This window comes from Manacus candei, unplaced genomic scaffold (genome assembly GCF_025592945.1).
Source record: "Manacus candei isolate 608988 ecotype Guabito, Panama unplaced genomic scaffold, ASM2559294v1 h1tg000039l, whole genome shotgun sequence".
Taxonomy (NCBI): Eukaryota; Metazoa; Chordata; class Aves; order Passeriformes; family Pipridae; genus Manacus; species Manacus candei.
In genome coordinates this window covers 2,338,933-2,359,186 of record NW_026138087.1, presented here as the reverse complement: position 1 = coordinate 2,359,186, position 20,254 = coordinate 2,338,933, and the positions used below count along the sequence as shown (strand labels likewise).

The 20,254-nt window shown below is 49.0% G+C and overlaps 2 protein-coding genes across 2 annotated transcripts in view; both read right to left on the bottom strand.

The window, feature by feature from the left end:
• The window catches only part of LOC127474088 (uncharacterized), an 80,237-nt gene extending 78,368 nt beyond the window's left edge, over positions 1 to 1,869 (bottom strand). The window contains exon 1 of the transcript XR_007905728.1: positions 1,783 to 1,869. The gene's annotated coding sequence lies outside the window, so the exon portion shown is untranslated. The remainder of the gene's footprint in view (positions 1 to 1,782) is intronic.
• Positions 1,870 to 9,392: 7,523 nt separating this feature from the next.
• Positions 9,393 to 17,007, bottom strand: AREG (amphiregulin). Its single transcript, XM_051794530.1, has 6 exons — positions 16,843 to 17,007; positions 16,390 to 16,566; positions 13,646 to 13,829; positions 13,037 to 13,195; positions 11,582 to 11,684; positions 9,393 to 10,631 (listed from the first exon to the last, which is right to left on the bottom strand). Exons 1-5 carry the CDS (start codon positions 16,970 to 16,972, stop codon positions 11,597 to 11,599), a joined length of 738 nt encoding a protein of 245 aa, XP_051650490.1. The 5' UTR covers positions 16,973 to 17,007; the 3' UTR covers positions 9,393 to 10,631; positions 11,582 to 11,596.
• Positions 17,008 to 20,254: the final 3,247 nt, after the last annotated feature.

Here is a 20,254-nt window from a genome sequence, read left to right as displayed (position 1 = left end):
CAGCCAGACTTTGGTTGCACCAGCACTGGGAGGCAGGTGTGGGATTGCATCAGGAAGACAATATGAACAGGGAGGTTGGCTTTCCAAGCCTGGCTCAGTGCCCCCTTTGTACACTGCAGCTCATGCCTCATCAGCTGGGAGGTGGAGAAGAAACAGTTCTGTATTGAGGACACATCACCAAGGGAGAATTTGGCTCCCTCCCACCTAGCCAGAGGGGGATAGAAACTTTTCTGGGAGGCTGCGCAGAGTGGCATGAAATCTCCAGACTAACTCCTGTGCTCCTAGTGTTTTCTGATTCTGTTGGAAGAATCTTGAAGGCTCAACGAACAAAAGTTGATCAGAGTAAGACTGCACATGAGCAGGAAGCACGAGGCACTGGCCACTGTCCTGTTGCTGGTTTCCTACAGCTCTGAAAGGAGGTCACATAGTGCTCCTGTTGCAGTGGGATGAGGTCTTGCTTGCCTAATCTCTTCAAGGAAGGCTCCACAGCCCATAGCGAGAAAACACCCCAAACACTGCAAACCTGCCTGCACCTTGCTGGAACCCCCAGCCAACCTTCCCCTCACCACAACAGCCATGAGCACATCGCTTTGGATAAAAAGCAGGGAAGAGCGTAGAGAGCACAGGCCTGAAGGAGACAGCGAAGATGTCCAGGAGAGGCATCCCCATCCCACTGTGGCTGGGCCAGGACATCAGAGAGGTGCTGTTACACTAACAGGACTCTCAGTGGTCACAAGTGAATCACACAAGCTAGAAATGTGCAGGCAGAGCTGAGGCTCGTGGGAGATCCTGCAACTGTCATGTCTTTGTCTGTGTCAGGGACGAATTCCCCACTTACCTGTGCTGGTTCCCTGACAAAGTGAAGTACATTCCACAGATCTGACAGGGGTGGTGAGAAGATGATGCTTAAAGATGTGAAGCACCATCAGTCTCAGCTTCCCAAGGCAGGGAAAGCAGAGGGTTGGCATTCGTGAGGAAACACACTGCAACACATGCTCAGAAGGGCACATGTATTGAGGGGAACAGCTATTCACACACATGGCAGTACCACACTGCCTACAGGACAGAGCATAGCTAGGAGGAATGAGAGGTCCCAGGAGACTACACTCCAGGCAGAATGACCCCCTCTTGGCAGAGCAGCACAGAAAAAACCCACTACCAGTAGTTCTTTCCTGCTCAGTGCCCAGTGGCCCCAATCCCCTTGGCCAGGCCTCTGCACTGCAATCAGCCAGGTGAGCACAGCCCCGTGTCCGAGGGCTGGGAGGAGTGTGCTCTGGGGGGCCAGGCAGACACGCCACGCCAGGTCACGGCAGAAGGTGTGTGGGCACAGCAACCCCATGCAAAGCACTCTCTTGTGTGGCATATCCTGTTTCTCCCCAAGACATGTACAAGCCGCGCTCAGCTGCGCTCGTGGGTGATACCATCTGTTTAATCAGTGTTCTCTGTGCTACAAAGTCATCCCAGATACTTTGCATTGGAGAAAGACTTTCCAATAGTCATTAGACAAGTAGGGGGGTGAAGAAGCAATTGTCAGGCTTCTTTTGGCATAGGTCATGGCATTAGCAAACTGCCTCCCCACAAGCCCTGCTTCCTCCTCCCCTGGTAACTGTGAGCCTTCCTACATTTCACTTTGGGAGCTGCTGCATAGGAATATTTCATAAACAGGCCTGAGGGTTTGTCTGCTTCCTGTCCTACTTCCTTCAGAGCACACGAGATCAGCTGGGCTGGAATGTCACCCCATATCCCACTCCTGTGCTGCCTGCATGGGAGATGGGAACTTACCTGCTGAGGATGAAAGACGACTTCTCACTCACGGTCTCAGGCTCCCAACTTAAGCCATGCTACAGCTGGCAGATGGACCACCCAAATCATGACGTTGACTCTAAAAATCAGGAGAGGGAACAGAGTTAAGTCTTGCTATTTCCAAAAGTCTTCAGGGTAACATTTAAGTCGTATATTGAACTTCATCCCTTCTGGTCCTAGGGGCCATAAATGTCCTTGCTCAGAAGAGACATGTGAAACTTTAGGTTCCCAGGCCATGCCTCTAAGCTAGAAGCCAGGCCTTTGTGTAATTAAGCATCTCCAGGGACTGGGGCCCTGAAGGGAGTGGCCTGGTCTAGTCCTTTCACAGTGCTAAGCAACTGTGGATACTCAGACCTGATGCACACATGTACAATTACATGCAGAACACACTTTGAGCTCCCTCCAAACTTCATACTGAAACAGTGCTCATACAAAAGGTCAAACACTAGCACTGAAGCACCATGGCTGATGGACAGGTTCACGGTGCAGTCACGAGTGCTGATAACCCTGCACAAAGCAGTCAGTCTGAGACAGTCTTTCTGAAAGGCTGGAATGCTTTCCATAAAGTTATCTGCAGCATCAGCTGTTAATCAGCACAGACCTATTGATTTCATCTTCCACTAAACAAGGGCCTGGCTCATCCTTGTTTTGGTAGATGTTAGTCTGCGATAGTCCTATAGCCATGACGGTGGAAGACAGTACAGCTTGCAGCACTTCTGTGCTGTTTCACTTACCATTCCACTCTGTCACCAGGCTTGGAGCCCAGGGAAGGGTTAATCCCTTCCCTGCTTTTGCCAGGTAACAGCTGTTCTACTTTCAGGATCCCTGGATCACCCAGGTTTTGGTGAGGTAAGTGGATGTCCTTGTAGGAGCTCTTGTGGGAGGAGCTTTGGAAAACCAGTCAGGACTGGTCCCGCCAGCCCTGGGAGCATTCCTGCTCCCATGCTGATGCAACTGGATCCAATCTCCTGGCAGACCAGCTGGCTTCTTTCCAAAGAGCTCCCTCCAGACTGGCTTGCACACTGAGCCCAGGGGACAGCTGTGATGAAATTTGAGCAAGGGGACAAAAGGCTTTCGGCCTTCATTAAAGTTGGGAACACCTGATGAAGATAAAGTTTGTTATTAATTGGCTCCTCCCAAGAAAACACAAGCTGCCTTGTTTTGCTGTGAGTTTCCCATTCTGTGGAGGATCTCCCCAGCACCAGCGAGACCGTGGATGTTGAATCACCGTGCTGAACTGTAGCGCAGTCGCTTGGGATATGGAAGAGGGATTCATTTAGGGTCTGTTGTGCAACACTGGTGTGAGGTGGAAAAGCACAGAGTAATTTCAGTGGCAACACATCCTGCTCCCACTTAGGATTCAGCATATAACAGCTTTATGTGTCCCCCAGCTCTGCAGCAGAGTGGGGACTTAAACACATCCTGAAGACGAAACAGCCTAACAGTGAGCATGGTTTAAGTAGACTCAGAATCAGATAAAACCAGGAATTTTAACAGAGAAAAGGATGTAAAGTCAAGCCATGTGTTCAAACTATACGCCAGATGCACCAACAAGGCCTCAGTTAGCCATGTATGTCTTCTGAACCAAAGGTGCTTTCAGCACAAGCCAAGATTATCTCAGAAAAAAGAATTATGAAATGCTTTAATTGTGTCAAAGCAGAATTTTTCAGACCCCAGCAAAAGAATATTATCTTCTGAACACTGCTCTTTTCCTTGAGCTCCCCCTAAATCTGCAACAAACTTCAGGCTGGGATGCAGGTGTGACAGGGCTGATGACTACCAAACATCCCACCATCACTGCTCAACACCCCGTACCAACTTTTGCAGTGAGTTTTGCTAATAGATACACATTGTTGTGTCTTGCACTGCTTGCTCATTAGCATTGCAGTAAGTGATTTCTTATGTAAATCATGCCAGCCCACAGAAAAACCAGTTCAATTCCAGTCTGCACTGCTGGGATGGACATAGAACAGAGAAGAAGAAGTGCTAATGATCTTTTATTTCTGTTTTTTTTTTGTTTTGGTTTTGGGGGTTTTTTTTAAATAGAAAACGAAGGACCAGGCATAAAAGCAGTCATTGCTCATCTTCCACCTCAAGTAGAAACTCCCTCACATCTGCACAGAGACCTCTCCAAATACAAAATTTCCCTGGCTATCTTTTTGCAGTCACCAAGCTCGCACCTACAACAGCAGTTTCTGTGCACCTAATTAGAGGTTTGAAACTGATGAGCATTTTTGTCTGTGGATCTCATGCCTTCTCTCAAATCTTTATTGTCTAAAGGCACAGATATGCAGCTAATGGCAACATATCTTTTTTACGTGGTGTCTCGTATACTCAAAAGACTAAATGTGACTGAGAACAAGAAGTGTGCAGCCATGCTAAGGGGATCCTTTTCTCCTTACTGCTGCTGCTAAGAGCAGCTTCTCAAAGTCCTGGGAAGGGTTTCTGGCTTTATGCACACCACAGAGTGCATCACTGCATCAGTATTCCCCCAAGTCTCTCCGCCAGCACAGACAGGGAAGAGGTGCTTCCTGCTGAGTCTGCTAAAGGCCCTGAATCTGGTATGCACTGGCACTGTGATATGCACTTGCATAGCACATGGGCCATTCCTGAATATGCCTCACTGTGCTTTAGTATTCTTTGCTATGCCTTTCCTTAATAGTTGTGGTGATATGAGAGGTATTTATCAAATGTAGCTATTAAAGAGCTCCTTCATAGGTGATAACACAACTCATGGCAATTATCCCAGGTAAGTCTTTAAAACTGAAAGGGAAGTTACTATTTTTCCATGGCAGGGGAATCTGCTGGGGAGTCATGATGCCGAATCCTGTCCTCATTCTGGTCCATTTTGCTTGACTCTGCTCCCTTGTCCTTCCACCTCACTCCCCCTTCCAACTGAAATCCCAACTGCTGCTCTCTTTTCCAGGCAATATGCTAACTTGTCTACAACAACCTAAAGGATTAAGACACATCGCTGCTGTTCATGTTCTTGAAAAGCTTTCATCACAAATGAGAGGGCCTGAGACCTGACAGGACATTCGTTGCCCTAAGCCCTGGGTTGGTTTTGTTCCGCTCTGCTCCACCCAGGAGGTGTCTGCCTTTCATTCCCAGCACTAATCATCTCTGGGCATAAGACGGGAAAGTGCCTTCTAACTGGAAGGAGCCAGATTAAGTCTGAAGGCAATGCAGACAGGTATCAGCCACACTAACTCTGTGCCTACCCAAATTACACTTGGAAGTTTCACTGGGAGCTCTTTCTACCTGCATTTGCTGTGTGCACCTTTAATCATTTCTGAACATAAACCACACCACTTACAATGTGGGGGCAAACAATGCAAGAGGAAGGGAAGCCCTGTGGGTAACACTGGGCACAGCTAGCAGGCTCAGTCCTTGTTCCATCACCAGCAATTCCCATCACCATCCCAGCAGGGATGCCAGGAGAGGAAGGCAGATCTGCCAGCACATTGTACAATCTGAGATTCTTCTGAGATGCTAAGACTCTGCACTGACAGGGGCTGTGCATGCTCTAATGGAGATATTTTAAAATATATTCATCACTTTAAACATGTAAAAGTAATTTCTCTTTCACTGGGTTTTTAACTGGCTACCTGCAGGTTTCCTTTCCTAAGCAAAAATAATGTAATTGATGACAAAACATGTACTTCCTTACGCTTTGGAAGATTAGCAGGTTTCAAGCATCACACGTGATTTAATTCAGCCTGTGACTTCTATCTGATGCCCAAATAGGAAATTCATTGCCAGCTGTGTAAGGAAAATCACACCCAGAGAAGGAAGCTGGTCCAAAGTCTGGACCAAAGTGTCAGTAGGCATGAACCCAAAGGCAGTTAGAAGCAATGATGGTGTTATCTGAATTAGGATGCGTGATGCTGGAATGAGGGTATGATATCTAGGTTAAGACATATTGGGAATGCTGGATTAAATCAGACTCTCAGACTACTTATCTTTGCTTTTTGTCCCAAAATGCAAAGAGAATGGGCTGTATTATTTCAGTCAAAAAATGTTCAGCTGAAGATTGGCTATCTTTCTGATTCATGTCTTTCTGACACAAAAAGCCTATGAATGAAGACTTGTTCTTCCTCACAAAAAACCGTTACTCTCCTTACTAGGAAAAGGTATTTTGAAAGCATTTCTCTACCTTGGACTTAGGATGTGCCACCTCACAGGTTTTCTTCGGTTGAGAAAGGCACAAATCCTGCTTCCTTGGCTTTGGTCCTAGACCCACAGAAAGCAAACAATGGCTGTTTCCCTCTGACATTCACAGGCGTAAGTCACAGGCAAAGCCAGACCTGCAGCAAAGGAGGATTACTGGCTCACGGAAGGTGTAACCAGCACAGGAACGATAGGTATGCACAGCTTTGTGCACGAAATGAGAAGGAATCCAGGTTTGCTTATTAAGGACGATCTGACCCTTCCATCCACTGATCTCCCTCATGTGAACAGAGCCCGACAGAGACAGCGACAAGCAGCCCTGGCTCTGGCAGCACTCACTGCATTCAGCTGTCACCAAGGACAGCCATGGCTTCCCATACAGGGGAATGCCTCAGGAGCCAGGTGACTGCAGGATTGCTCTCTGGAGCGAGACATACCATTAGGGCATTGGGAAAACCTCTTCAAGAAGAGGTAAGCACATGTCCCAGTTCACAGCCTTGACTTCAGACCTGCCTGCTCAGGTAGAAGTATCGGCAGCGCTAACAGGCCAGGTAAGTACACTGCTATAAAAAATGCCCAAAGGTACTTTAATAACTCAAACCTTTACACCAGTTACTCCAGTAACTGCAGTTACTGGAGAGGGCATCAAACAACTCAAAGGCGGATGAGGTAAACTGCTGCACAACATCTACTTGTGGCCAGTCAGTACAAAAACCTTCAAAGATGTCCATGTACATCTGGATTTACCACGGAAAACTTCTTAAATTCAAAGCACCATCTGCTACTGCTCAGAGGGAACAGGGGCATACTGGGAGGAGGGCAGCAGCAGGGAAGTGAAGTCCCAAAGTAGACAGGAAACTGCTCTGATCATGGACAACTGCAAAACACTCAAAAGCCCCATAAATACACAACAGAGCACACCACCATGACAAGCTATCGTTCTTTCTACAATAGTCACAGAGAACAAAACATTCAGGAAAGAGGAAGGAATTGTGCAAGCACACATGACCATCACATTATCCCTGGATACTGATCTGGATATCGAAAATACCTTGCCAAATCAGCCCTGTGTGCACAGAATTGTGCAAGAATATCAGACTCCTCCTCCACGTCTCAGCTGAGGCAGCCACAAGTGACAAGGACACAGATGCTCTCCTGTCAAAGGAAGATTGCCAATGGAAGGTCAAGAAAAATCTGGAGGCACAACTTATTAATAAGATGTGGGACCAGAAACCCAGGCATGCTCAGGGAAACGCAGGTAACTCCAGGGTGAGGGGAGAAGGTCAAAAGCCAGGTGATGCATATCCTGAAGAGCAGACCTGGCTGTGCAGGATCCACAGTAAAAATTACCTTTGGCCTTGCCCTGCAGTAGATCAGATTCTTGCCATAAAAGCACAGCATCCTTGGACAGCAAGAGATTTCCAGACATATAGTTCCACCCATCTGTTGTGGTTTTTTTTTAAGCAACCAATCCACTGGACACTGCAATGTCTGGATGGTGCTTGTGCCTCACAATTCTATCAGGAAGCTAGTAGCAAGCTGTTATTAGCCAGGGCCACAGTTCAAGTAGAAAAAATACATCACTTCTTGTGAGAACTCATAATTGATTAAAACACAACCAAGCGAATTTTAACTTTTTTCATGTACATCAGTGCTGGATTTACAAAGACCAGTGCCATTCCTAGACAGCCAGATGAGCCCTCAATCCCCTGCACTAAATTTCTCACACACAGCAAACACAGAAAACATTTCAAAGTGCTCAGCAAGTCAGCACAGGGAACACGGGCAGTTTCCTGCCCAGCACAGGACAGCACTGTCTCTCAGGCACACAAAAGCCCTGCTCTGCTAGTGAGCACTGGTCAGTCCAGCCATCCAGCAGTGCTGGATGTGACTGACCCAGAGCAAAAGTCTTGTTTGCAATGGAGCTGCTAGCTGCTCTACCTCTCAGAAAACCTGGCTGTAACATAACTACTTAGCAAGGAACAAGTCTTCTATGAAGTCTGCCCTCCACTGTTGCCTTTCCAGTTCCTAATTGCTAATTTTTGGAAAATACCCTCCAGTCCACTCAGTAAGCAGAGTATTAAAAGTACACAACAGACGGAATTGACAAGTTACATTCATATTTTCACTCCCGTCAGGTCTGCAAGCTGGGGAGGAAAGAGGGAGAACAGCTCCATTGCCTACACTAGCATTGGTTTAGCCTAACAAATAGAAAACCTGGTGCTTCCCCCAAAACACAGACTGTAGAGAGAAAGGTTTCTGGAAGAAGAGGCTAATGGCTTTCAAAAGGGAGTTGTAATCCATCCCTAGTCTCACTAGGCCATGGCTTGGTTACCACCAAGATTGAGCTTGTTTACTCCAAAGCAAAAAGCTTGGCAGGACTGACAGAAACAGCTTTTCTTGCCAGAGCTCTAATAGCCAATGTCTGTGGAAAAGCCGCTTGGAGAAGTGCTGTTTACTTTGGTAATGAAGCAAGTTCCCTGGAATGAAGTCTCGCAATCTTCCCAAGAGATGTTGCAATACGTTTACCTGTACCTCAGCTACATATAGTCCTGGCTGCTCTCAGAGCCTGGGAACTCCTTGGCCAGCTCAGGAGGACAAGGACAAGGCACCTCAGCAACTCCAGCCAGGACTAAGCTCTAGTCCTACACTGGATACACAACCTGGCTCCTAATTGCCTTCTATTTCCTTAGCTCTGCTTCAAGCTAAGCCACAGCCAACAACACCTCTTGAAGATACTTATGAAAAAAGGGCCTCAAAACAAAGTTCTCTATCTCCTTCTTTTTAATCGTGACTTGAAAGCCAAACTCACCCCCCGACACTCATTTTTTTCAGGCAACTCTGCGCTTAGACCCCAGCTCACTGCTAGAAGTGCTTAAAGAGCACATTAGCACACAGTTGGACTAATAACTACAGGGGAGGAAAAGAAACTCCAAGCAGACTGTAGAGGTCAAGGCTCCCTTTCTGCTTAGGGAGTCAGTGGCCTGAGGCTATGTTGCTTTTCCTCATTTATTTAAGGCCGTGTTTCAAGCCGCTGTCCAAATTCTCTCTGACCACAGAGATGAAAGGCTCTCTCCATTCAATATTCCCAGCTTCGGAGTCAAGTGCAAAGGGATACCTGTTGGCTCAAACTTCAGTCTGAGCTTTTGCTTCCAGTGAGGTGGCTCACTTAGCCTCTCCTGAATCCAGAAAGTAGAAGATCCCTTGGTAGGTGAATGAAGTGGACTTCCTACCGAAACAGGCACTTGCATTTCTACACCGTGTTAGTAAGAGCACCCAGACTTGACACAAGCTCCTCACAGCCCTACTTTGTGCTCCTAAGCATTGAAATTCCTGCTTTGAGGAGAAACCAGGCTCTAATTTCAAGTGTTTACTATGTATTCCCAAGAGCAAGAAAAAAATCTTACCATGATTAGGTTATGTAAAAAGTTTAATTATAAAATAAATAAGTTTGTTATGGAAACATTAAATATTAAATACAGTAATAAATATTTACACATTTACAGATATGACTTGACAATTAATGGTGTTTCTCTGCTACCAGAAGAATTCTGCTCTGTTTATACAGAACACAATCACTCTTCCAAGAAGAAACTGAACTCAAATAATACTCTGTGCTCAAGACTGCAGTTAAGAAACCAAGGACACTTGGGTCAGAAAAGATTGAGGTAAGATTCCTTCGCACCAGAAGGTAAAGCACAAGAGACCATTGCTTGCAGAGTGCCAGTGCCTGAATTTAGTTCTTCAAAGGAACAGGTTCTTGGTCAAGTTTAACTGATGGGATCTGATGTGAAGCATTTTATACTTTAAGCACTGCTTAAAGCAGCAACAAGTATCTGGGTAACAGAAGTACCTTTGTGTTTAGAACACAGGGCTCCAAGCTTATCAGCTGGTTTGAGCATGGATCTTTTCCTTCAGATACAAAGTTCAGGTCTTGCATTTACTGTCTCAGCATCCTGAGGAGACTGATTTTACCCCAGGCTAGCACACACACAAACGGATAGCTCCACTCACACCACGAGTCCTACAGAACTCTGAGGGATTGCTTCCACACACACAGTAACAGAACCCAGATGTGGCTGACAAAGATCTGTCACCAACGCCCTACAAGTCACAACTAGAGATGAAGCTCTTGGAAGCCAGTATCGACAGGGAGCACAGTGACAAAAGAATTGGGTTTTTTATCCACTGAGGTCTCGGGAGAGAAGCCATCCCAACCTCTTCCCTTTTTCACTTTGGTAGAAAAAAATTTTCTCCCCTCCATCCACTCCTGAAAGCGGCAACAGGCTCTCTCCCCTAGAGCTAGAGCTGCCAAAGGAAACTTGCTAAGAGAGCAAAGTCCATCCACACCACAGCAGAGACTGGAGCTCCAGCAGGGACAGGGAGGGCTCAGCAGCAGTAGTCTCTTGCAGGTCTTGACAGCAGGTCTGTCCCCCACAGTGCCAGCTCCTTCCACGTGGTTGTGCCAAGATGCAGCAGTAACTGTCCTCCCCAGCAAGCGATTCAGCAGCAAGTGGCCTGTTGACATCTCCTTGGAGCAGCCTCTGTCTTGATGAATCAGGGCTTAGTGGCAACAGCTCCAGCCCACAGTGTCCAGGTGGATGTGTCAGGTAGCCAGAGGTACCCTGCAGGTTGGCAATGGCCACTTCAGAATTGTTCTGTAAGGGGTAGACCAGGCACATTAATCACCACCCAAGACATGAGCACTTTGTACTAGAAACGTGGCAAACCTGCAAGCAAGGCAGGTAGGTTAAGGACATGCACACACCTGAGAACACTGCCAGATACTCTTCAGCTTTGAGTAAGCTTTGAGCAAAACCCTCCAACTGTCACTGGAAAAGTTGGAAAATGTCTATGGCTGACACATGGCAAAGCAAAGCTTCACAGCTCTGCCAGAACTTCTCAGGGCTGTATTTTATGGCTTCCTCCTTCAGCCTGCAGCATAACTCCTATTCAATAAGGGTCCTTGAGTCTGCTGTTTGATATACTTTGGCTCAAGAGAGACTAACTTGCCTGCTCATTAAAATCCACTAGATCACTCTCAGAAGCAATTCATGCAGGCCAAGGAACTTTAGGCCTCAGTTGCTATGACAGCATGAAACTTGACTGAGAGGCTATCTGTGGTGCTCACAGTTGGCAGCTTTGTCTTGCTCTACAGCTTCTAAGCACCAGAAACTTCCTGACACTCTCCTTGCACAGAGGACATGGAAATGCTCTGCCCTTCTCTTCTAATAGGTCATGACTCACTTGGCTGCAGCACCATCTTCCATGATGGAAGTCTACCACTGTTTCTTGCAATAAATCTGCCTCTGCCAAGATATTCAGGACTCTTTCTTCTTAGCTCTCCTTTTCTCAGTACAGCTTCCTATCCTCACTTGGTCTTTAAGACAGCAGCCAGAAATTTAACAGAGCTGTTGAACAACTTGCACAACTCAGGTGGTTTTGAGAAACCAGAAAACCAAGCCAGCTGTTCATATGTAACCTATGTGTTTCAAGGTACTTGGAGTGTTAAAAGCGAATTATTAGCTTTGCAAAACAAGCATGCAATTCTCGTACAGGTAACTGCAGCCTGGAAGGGTTGAAAGGCATTTAAAGTCAGCATTCATACCTGCTTTCTCCCCATTTACACACCAACATGGCCATTTCTGTTTTCTTGTCGGAGTTTTTTCCTTTCTTCTTTCTCTTCATACTGAGGACACTTTTTCCTGACCCTGTGGAATTATGGCATGTTAGAGATGATTTGGAACCCCGACATATGTCCTGTTGTCACCTGCCTCCACATCCTCTGCAGCATTTAGACTCATGTTCTTTGAATCCTCAAACAACTTCTTGGCACCAGGGAGTTCTCAAGACAGTTTTTAAGCATTCAGCATCAAGCAGTATCTGACAAAATCAGTAAGCCCCCAAGTTGGACACTGGCAGTTTTGCCTCACAGAGACAGGGCTTCTTGGCTTAAGACGGATTAGGGAGCAAAATGAAGAGAGTTTATCGCTGGGACTGAGCAAAGCACCAGCAGACCTTCTGAGTGTCAGATTTCCTGGTGGCTTTAGCCAACAGCTGCAGAGACCAGATTGCTTTCCTCCTCCCAGCTTGTGAGGGTTCCTAACACGAAGCAAATGAACCCCAAAAACTACTGATGATCACTTGCTCTTAACAGAACTGGTTATCTCCCCTAGCAGCAAGGAATGAGGCAGTGTTCAGAGAGCAAGCGTTCATCCCAGCATTCCTCAAGTTCAGAGCTAAATATGAAGCAACATTGAAATGACAAACGCACACCTTGTTTCCTGAATTGCAGGAAAGGGTACAGCACGTACCCAATTCAGCTGATGTACCTCATTAAGATCTAAAATTAGACTGAACCTCTGAGATTCTGTAGCATCCCAAGCCTACAGTGCTGGAGCTGCAGTGGCAGAACTGGAGGGCTGCTCTAATACTCAGTTTGATATATCACTTGAAACACATACCCAGAAAAGCTCTTTGAATTTATTTCCGACAAAGTCCCAGATTCTGATGACCCACCACACTGAACTGTCAGCAGCTGGTTTGGCTGGAATAGTTGTTCCCCCCATCTTAACAGCCAGCAGAATTTGGGACCAACAGCATTTGTCTCCCTATTTGCTTTCTCCCAAGTTTAAGTACTGAAGCCCAGCAATCTCCGTTAACAGATGGATTCCCAGAGCACCATTTCCTTCCCTCCAGCTGTGTACCCAGCTGTTGGATAACAGCCATGCATCAGGCTGTCACATGGCCGCATGCAGGCTTCTCCACAGGGATTAGGGAAGGCACTGCTGTGTCAGCATCAATGCTCCTCAGCTTCCTGCTCATGTTGTGCAGCACTGTAACTATCCTGGTTGTACCAAGAGTAGAAAGGCTCTTGGTATACAAAGTAAGGGTCACAGACCTTGCTTCTGCCCTCCAGATCTATCTGAGCTGGGATAAGAATTCAGCTCTTTTGGATGCTTTTCACACAGGTAATTCCGATGAGCCACGCACATTTCAGGGTTATTGGGCACAGCACCACTCACACTTCAGGCAGACAGACACCATAGAGGATAATACTTACTGCACTATCACAATGATAAGTACAGTAATGAAGCTGATGCTTGAGAGCAGGACAGCTACCACTACCAACACAGTCTTGGAGTAGTCTGCCACATCATTCTTCCTTTGAGTCTTCATGAACTGTTCACCACAGCGCTCACCAAAAAAATCCTGATGACACCTGCAAGTAAATATTAACACATGTTCTTATCAGCTCTGGTGCTGTCTGGAGCCAAGGACACCCACACACAATCAAACCCGACTTAGGCATCTTCCGAGTTTCCCATGAATCTCAAGATGCTCCCTTCAGAGCACGTTCATGAAAGGCAGTCACTGCTCTAGCACAAGGTTTGTCAGCATTTCAACAAGTCGAGATTAGTTTGGGTGTGATGTTCCAGAAAGACACGCCTTTTCATTCTTTTGGTTTGAGTTTATGACCAACTGATGAGTTCAGTGGCTTGTTATGCATCTCAGATTCCATCATCACTTAATTTACATGGCAGAAAGATTCTCAGTCAAAATACAGCAGGAGACGGACTTAGGCCAAGTTGACACCGATTTTTCCTCTGAGCCCTCATACGCCACCGGCTCATGGCAATCACACCTAATTCACAAGGTACAAGTAACTTACTTGCAGGTCACCATCTGGAGATGTTCTAGGTATATGCATTCTCCGTGGATGCAAAAGTTTTTGTATTCCATTTCACAGGGAGTCCCTTTTTTCTTGTTTTTGCCTCTGTTTTTCTTCCTTCTTGATTTGCCAGCACTCTTCTCACCCCCCCTCTTTGTAGGCTTGGGTTTAACCACAGGTTCAACTGGAAAAAGGACATGATGACTCTATGCAAGTGCTAAGAAGCACAATTCTGAGAAAATTGAATTAGAGAGTTTGGGGAGAGGAAGGAGAACGGTCACTGCAAGAGAATCTGTGACCAGGAAGCACGGGATGCAAGTGAGCATATACCTGGGCATCTCACACCCAGCACAAAGGCAGCAAGCTCAGCAGCTCATTAAAGCACAACTCTGCCACCCTTAAGTCCTGTGCCATGCAGAGCAGAGGCCGTAGGAACAGACGAGCTGACAGCCACCACAACTGAAGTGCAGCAGAGGTGAAGGACTGCAGCATTTCACAGCACAATATGCCTGAGTGCAACGCACAGGTTCAAGCAAAGGCCTGTAAAGAACAGGCTGATGCTGAGCCAAGCCATCCCCTAACTTTATATTGACTCAGATACAAGGCTAATGGCCTCCATGGCTCTAAACTCTCCATTTGCATCAGTGATGAAAGGCATTGTAACTCGCTAGATAGTCCTGGCACTTGCTGAGGGCAAGAGAGCTTGCTATCCTGGTTAGCATACTTGTTTCTCCTCAACAACCTGCACTGCTGTCCTCAGCAGGACAGAGTTCCTTTACAGTTCTGCTTAGTGAGAGATGCCAAGCGCAGGGAAGGAGTGAACGCAAGAGAGCCTGTGAGAGTCAGGTTATTTGCTCTGCCGCTTACTGCTGCCCCTCATTATCTCAATTAAGACAAACCTCTAGAAGAGTGTGGTTTAAAACCCTGGTGACTTAGTAGCCTTTGGATTTAAGAAAGGGCAATCATCTTCCCTTCGCTGAGGAGAACAAGCCAGACACTTAGAGTCAGAAGCTCCAGAGCTGCCCCCCTGCAGCAAAGTTCGGTAGTGCGGTTTTAGAGGGAATTGGCAAAAAGTTTTTTCTGAAGAACCCACCCCGTCACTGCTACCCATGGCACAAGTCTTCTCAGAGCAACACGCTGCTACTCAGGACTAACAGTTACCCGGGAGAGTTTGAATAGGACTTAGAAACAGCCCAGTTATTTGCAACACACTTCAATTTCCCTCTTGCGCTCTGCAGACCTAACGAAAATCATTTTTGGATGATTAACATTTCACCCAGAGCACTATGCACACAGGCAATCACCACAATAGGGCACAACTGGATCTAACTACTTCCTAACCCTGTATTTCTGGTGCTGAGAGCCCACACAAAGGAACGAGGTGTAGTTCACTGTTGTCTAGACAGCTGATCATTTTAACTTCTAGGGCAACAAGCCTGGCTTGAAGTTACTTAAAAGCAAAAATGCCTTCAGCAACCAGAAGTCTGATTAAAATGGTATAAGCTATATTAATATGTAAACGAGGAGCACTGTTCCTGCAGCAAGGTTTCCTGTCCCTGGAAGTGTGAGCTCACTCCCGACAGCTGAGGCCCCTGTTCTGTCCCGTCCAACTTGATCTTTAGGTTTGCGCTTTCATAATTGAGGCCGCTTCCCTTCCTCCCTCTCCCAGGCTCAGCTTGTCAGCTTGATCTCCATGTCCCTGTCTGCAAGCTGCATGGCCAGGAAAGCCATCCCAAGCTGAATCATAACAGCTTGGAGGCTCCACAGATAAACCTCATGCCAAGCAGAAGAGCTGGTCTACAAACCAACCACCTTCAGTAACAAGTCTGGTTTCTGTGCAGTTAGACAACACTTAAGTCACCCAAGCCAGTAGTTTTACAGGCTGAACTGCTTGATAACACTGACAAGCCTGTTTCCCCTGGAGGTCCTCATGAAAACTTTCAGCAAAAAGTCCATAAATTCTCTGAACTAGCCCTCTGGAGCAAGGTCCCCCCCTCCTCTTTAGTCTCATTCATGTCGCAGAGCGTTCCCGCAGAAAAAGCAGTACTCAGATCCACCCTGGAGGCAACAGGACCAGCCTACTCACACCTACTGAGGTTCAAATCACTTGTAGATACCTGGCTTGTACTGCAATTGCACTTAGCGCAGAAACAACAAAATACTCCCATCCCCACAATCAGCCGGGCTACTCACAGCCCTGTTAAGTAGGCAAATTACAATAAATACACACAACAGCTATTGGCAGCGAAGCATTGCTCTAAAGCTGCTTAACAAACTTTCCTGCAGCCACTTAAGGAGTTTAAGTGTCTGCTTTCCCAGGACATTTCAGTCGACTCCAACCCAAATAAGCCACCATGAGAAAACACCCAGAAAATTCTTGGAGCAAGACAGACAACCTGGAGTAAAACAAACCTGGAGGTGCTGCCAAAGAGCACTTTCAAATGCCACTGATGCTTCCACGCTAAGCAGGTGGTTGCTACCTCACCGCAGCCCTCCTGCCAGGTTTATCAAGACGTAAAGCTACACACAGCAAGTTACCAGCTAACCTGGAGCTTTCACACACCCTGGGCACACTCACGCTAAGTTCCCACCCCTGACAGCTATTTCTAAAGCAGTAGTTTCAAGCACAAGCACGCTTTTGCTCCGTACTCCACGAGCTAAGCACAGCAGCCTTTACAAGAGAAATAAGGCTTAAGTTGGGGCTCGTTAGTCGCGAGACACCAGCCCCGGCGCCGCCGACTCACCTCGGATCAAGTCGTCCACAATGTACTGGTGGACGGGCGGCGCCTCCTCGTACTCCTCCTCATCCTCCTCGTAGTCGGGACCCGGCACGGGCTCGCCCTCACGGCTCTCGGGCTCCCGCTCCGCGTGCCGCTGCGGCTCCGTGGCGTTGGGCGAGGACCCGGCGGCCGCACGGCTCGCTGTGAGGGAGGGGAAACGGCGCCGTGGGCAAAGGAGCCACCCCAGCCGAGTCCCCTCAGGGTCCCTCACTCGCCTCAGCACCTTCCCGCCCGCGGCGCGAGACCCCTCGCCTCAGCGTCCTCCCGCCAACGGCCGTGCCGCGCGCAGGCTCCCCTCAGGCGCGAGCCCCCCTCGGGCGCGAGCGCCCCCCCTCCCCTCGGGTGCGATTCCCCGGCCCTCAGGTGCGATATCGCCCCGTCCCGCCCCGTCCCGTCCCGTGCTGGCCCCGCACGCACCTGCCAGCACGGCCAGCGCGGCGATCAGCGCCACAGCGCGCATCGTCGGTCCCGTGAAGGGCGGCGACGGAGGCAGAGAGGGAAGGGGAAGGAATATCGCGACAGGTGCCGTCGGCGCGCAGCGCTCCATGAAAAGCCGCCCGCCGCCACCGCCCGCTTTATGGGCGGCCGGCGCTGGGGGCGCGGACGTGGAGCGGCGTCAGAGGGGCGGGGCGAGAGGGGCGGGGCGGGAACATGGAATCACGGAATCCCAGGATTACAGAATCAAAGATTCCCAGAATAGTTTGGGGTGGGAGAGACCTAGATGACCATCTGGTTCCACCCCCTGCCATGGGCAGGGACACCTTCCACTAGACCGGGCTGCTCCAAGCCCCGTCCAGCCTGGCCTTGGACACTTTCAGGGATGGGGCAGCCACAGGTTCGCTGCGTAATCTGGATCCGCCGTGGGTCACAGCGCCGGGGACGCGCCGCGTTATTGCGGGCACACCTGTCTGTCTGCGGGCTCCCGTGCTCCTTGTTCTCCCCGCCTGTGTCCCAGAGAAACGTTTTCCAGCCATAAACCCATCGATCACCCACCCCTTGCCGAGATGCCTGTGTGTGCCTGCTTGAGCAGCGCATGAGTAACAGCTGAGTAAGTGGTGGCATCCACCCGGGCAGGGACAAATGCGCTCCATGGGGGCACTCTGGCTCACAACTGCCCTTCCCGGAGGGCACCTCACAACGGACATCTCTCCGAGATGCTGTGTGGGGAAGCGGGAAGCACACCCACTTTAGAATCACAGAATCATCAAGGTTGGAAGAGACTTTTAAGATCACCAAGTCCAACCATCGCTGCCACTGTAACCCCTAAACCACATCACCCAGCTCCAGAACCAGATGCTTCTTGAACACCTCCAGGGGTGGTGACTCTACCACCTCCCCAAGCAACCTATTCCAATGCCTGACCACCCTAACACTGAAACCATTTTTTTTCTAATACCTAATCAGAATCTCCCTTGTTTAAGGCCATTTCATTGAGTCCTCTCACTGAAGGCATGGCAGAAGAGACGAGCCCCCACCTCATTACGACCTCCTTTCAGGAAGTTGTAGAGAGAACTACTGCTTTGAGGGGAAAAAAACAGAACAGCAGGTGGGCTGGGCTAGGGTGGGAACCCAGAGAAGCACAGGGGGATAAGGATGAAGGGACTGGTGTCCCTCTGCTCCAGTCCTGCAGCACAGAGGGGCAGGAGGGCAGTGGGTGGCAAAGCTGCCAAGCGTTGGGAACGGAGGACCTGGACCTTCTAACTGAGAGGGGCTGGAACGCTACTTACAGCTCAGGAAGCTGACAGAGCCTTTGCTCGAGGTGACAGGGATCCAGGTCACTCAGTCACTGAACCTTCTCCCTTCTTCCACACACACACAGATGCTCCCAGTGTCTTTGCCAGGTCGTGCTAATCCCAAGAAGTGATGCCCAAAAGGTCTGGAAAAGAAGATGCTGAATCAGTCACTCGGATGTTAACCTGGGACACACAGCCCCGGCAAACCTCCAGCAGTCCCTTTGTGCACGGCGCAATTAAAACTGACTGGCAATATCCAACAGCTTTACTGGTGGGAGTTTTGTCATGTTTCCCCTCATTTCCTGTGCCTTTCCTCAGAGTGGCTGCAGCAGCAAAAAGACAAATCCAGCCTGGCTGCCACAGTCCCAGGACAGAGAGCACTGGCAGCTTCTGGGCTATAGCTCTATGTGGGGGCAGGCAGGTGACCCATGGGACCCCTCCTTTCCCCCTCGGATTGGAGTTCCCTTCCCACAAGTCCCCCATAAGTCCCAGGGCCTGGCATTCACAGAGATCATTTGCATGTGAGTGGAGTTTCTCCAAAGGCAGAAAGGGATTTAGGGTCTCTTCTGCTGAACTGTGGGGTTGGTGGTGTGAGAATGGCCAAAGGGAGGTTTGGAAGCGAGGAATTTTCCTCCTTCCTGCCTGCCATGCTCAAGGCTGGCACCTCAGCCTGGCACTGCAGCTTGCCTCATGAATTTCCTTTTTTGCAGGTGTTAAAATATTTCTCCCAGCTTTTTTATCAGAGATTCACTGGAAACATTTCCAATTAGCTTTTTAAAATTCAGTCTGAGGAATATACTGAGCACTGAACATTCCAGTCCTGTGTGCTGCACTTGGCAAACTGCTGAGCAGCTGGAAGGAGAAGCTTAGCAGGGGAAAGGTTGAATGCCCCGAGTGCAATTGCCCGTGTTACCTGTGCTGTTTAGAGACCAAACACGGCATATCCAGCATCTGACTCACACTGTGTTCCCTCTCTCCTCCAGTCTCCAGCTGATGGCTCCATCTCACTGACTGCCAGTAGTGAGGAATTTGGCTTGGGATGCTTTCAACCATTTTACCAACTTCCTCCTGCTGCTCCTGTGTCCTTCAAAGAAGGGGCAGCCCGGCATCCACCAGCACAATTCCTCGGGGTCCAGAAAATGCAGCACCGGTTGTGCATGGAGAGGTTCAGGGGAGCTCTTCCCAAATGGCAGTGTCCTAGCCAAGTCCTGCTTGGCTGCTTCTGGGAGAAAACACCCTCCACAGGCCACATGTTTCAGGGCATTCCAGGTGGAATTCCATAGGCCTCACTGCAGTGGGGCCGGCTGGGCAGGGCTCCCCTTTGGGAAGGTGCTGGTTCCCCGTGGATGCAGAGTGCCACCTACTGAGCCACCACTCCCAGCAGCACCAGGGGTTTCCTGGCAGGACATCCAGGCTGGGGCTGCTGCTCGGGGAGTGCCCTTGCTCTCGCTATTCCATCAGGACCGTCCCAGGGGACAGGGAGCTTCCTCAAAGGCTCTTGAGCCAACAGGGTGCAGCTTAGGGATGAGCACGGAACACGTGCAGGGAGCTGCACTCATGGGCACAGCCAGTCTTTCCTTGGCATCTGCCCTGAGCAGACCTCGTTTTCCATGGGCCAGCAGTGCAGCGGCAGGAGATGGGCTGCTGACTCTTGCTGGTGGCAATGTGAGCCTCGAGAGACCAGCTGGCCCTCCCTGGGCCTTGACCATCAGCTTGAAAACCTCCAGCACAGCCCAGGCTCAGACAGCACCCGACAGCACCCAGCGCAGGTGACAGTGGTGCCAGCTTTTCGCCCCTCTGATCCCTGCCCATGTTTGGGGAATAGAGGGTGGCCAGAACACAGCCATCCCATCCCCAGCCATGCCATGGCGACCCAGGGTGTAGGCAGGGATTCGTGGAGGCGAAGTGACATCGATGCTGACAGCTGCTGGGCCTTGGTGGAGTGCGCTTGGACATCGTGTCTTCCAGGAGAGTCCGAGTGCCAACTGGGATCTTATTATTCACTCTCTTTACTTTTGATAAAACCCCTGAGAAATGCGTGAAGGGAAAGGAAGTATCTTAAATACCATCCCATTAATTTTCTTAACTGACATCAA

What these genes read in the sequence shown, in the direction of transcription:
- AREG (XM_051794530.1), bottom strand. Translation starts at nt 16,972, where the DNA reads ATGGAGCGCTGCGCGCCGACGGCACCTGTCGCGATATTCCTTCCCCTT. An exon ending in CGCGCTGGCCGTGCTGGCAG is followed by an intron (nt 16,567 to 16,842) that starts GTGCGTGCGGGG and finishes CCTCCCTCACAG; the next exon opens with CGAGCCGTGCGGCCGCCGGG. An exon ending in TGTGGACGACTTGATCCGAG is followed by an intron (nt 13,830 to 16,389) that starts GTGAGTCGGCGG and finishes TCCTTTTTCCAG; the next exon opens with TTGAACCTGTGGTTAAACCC.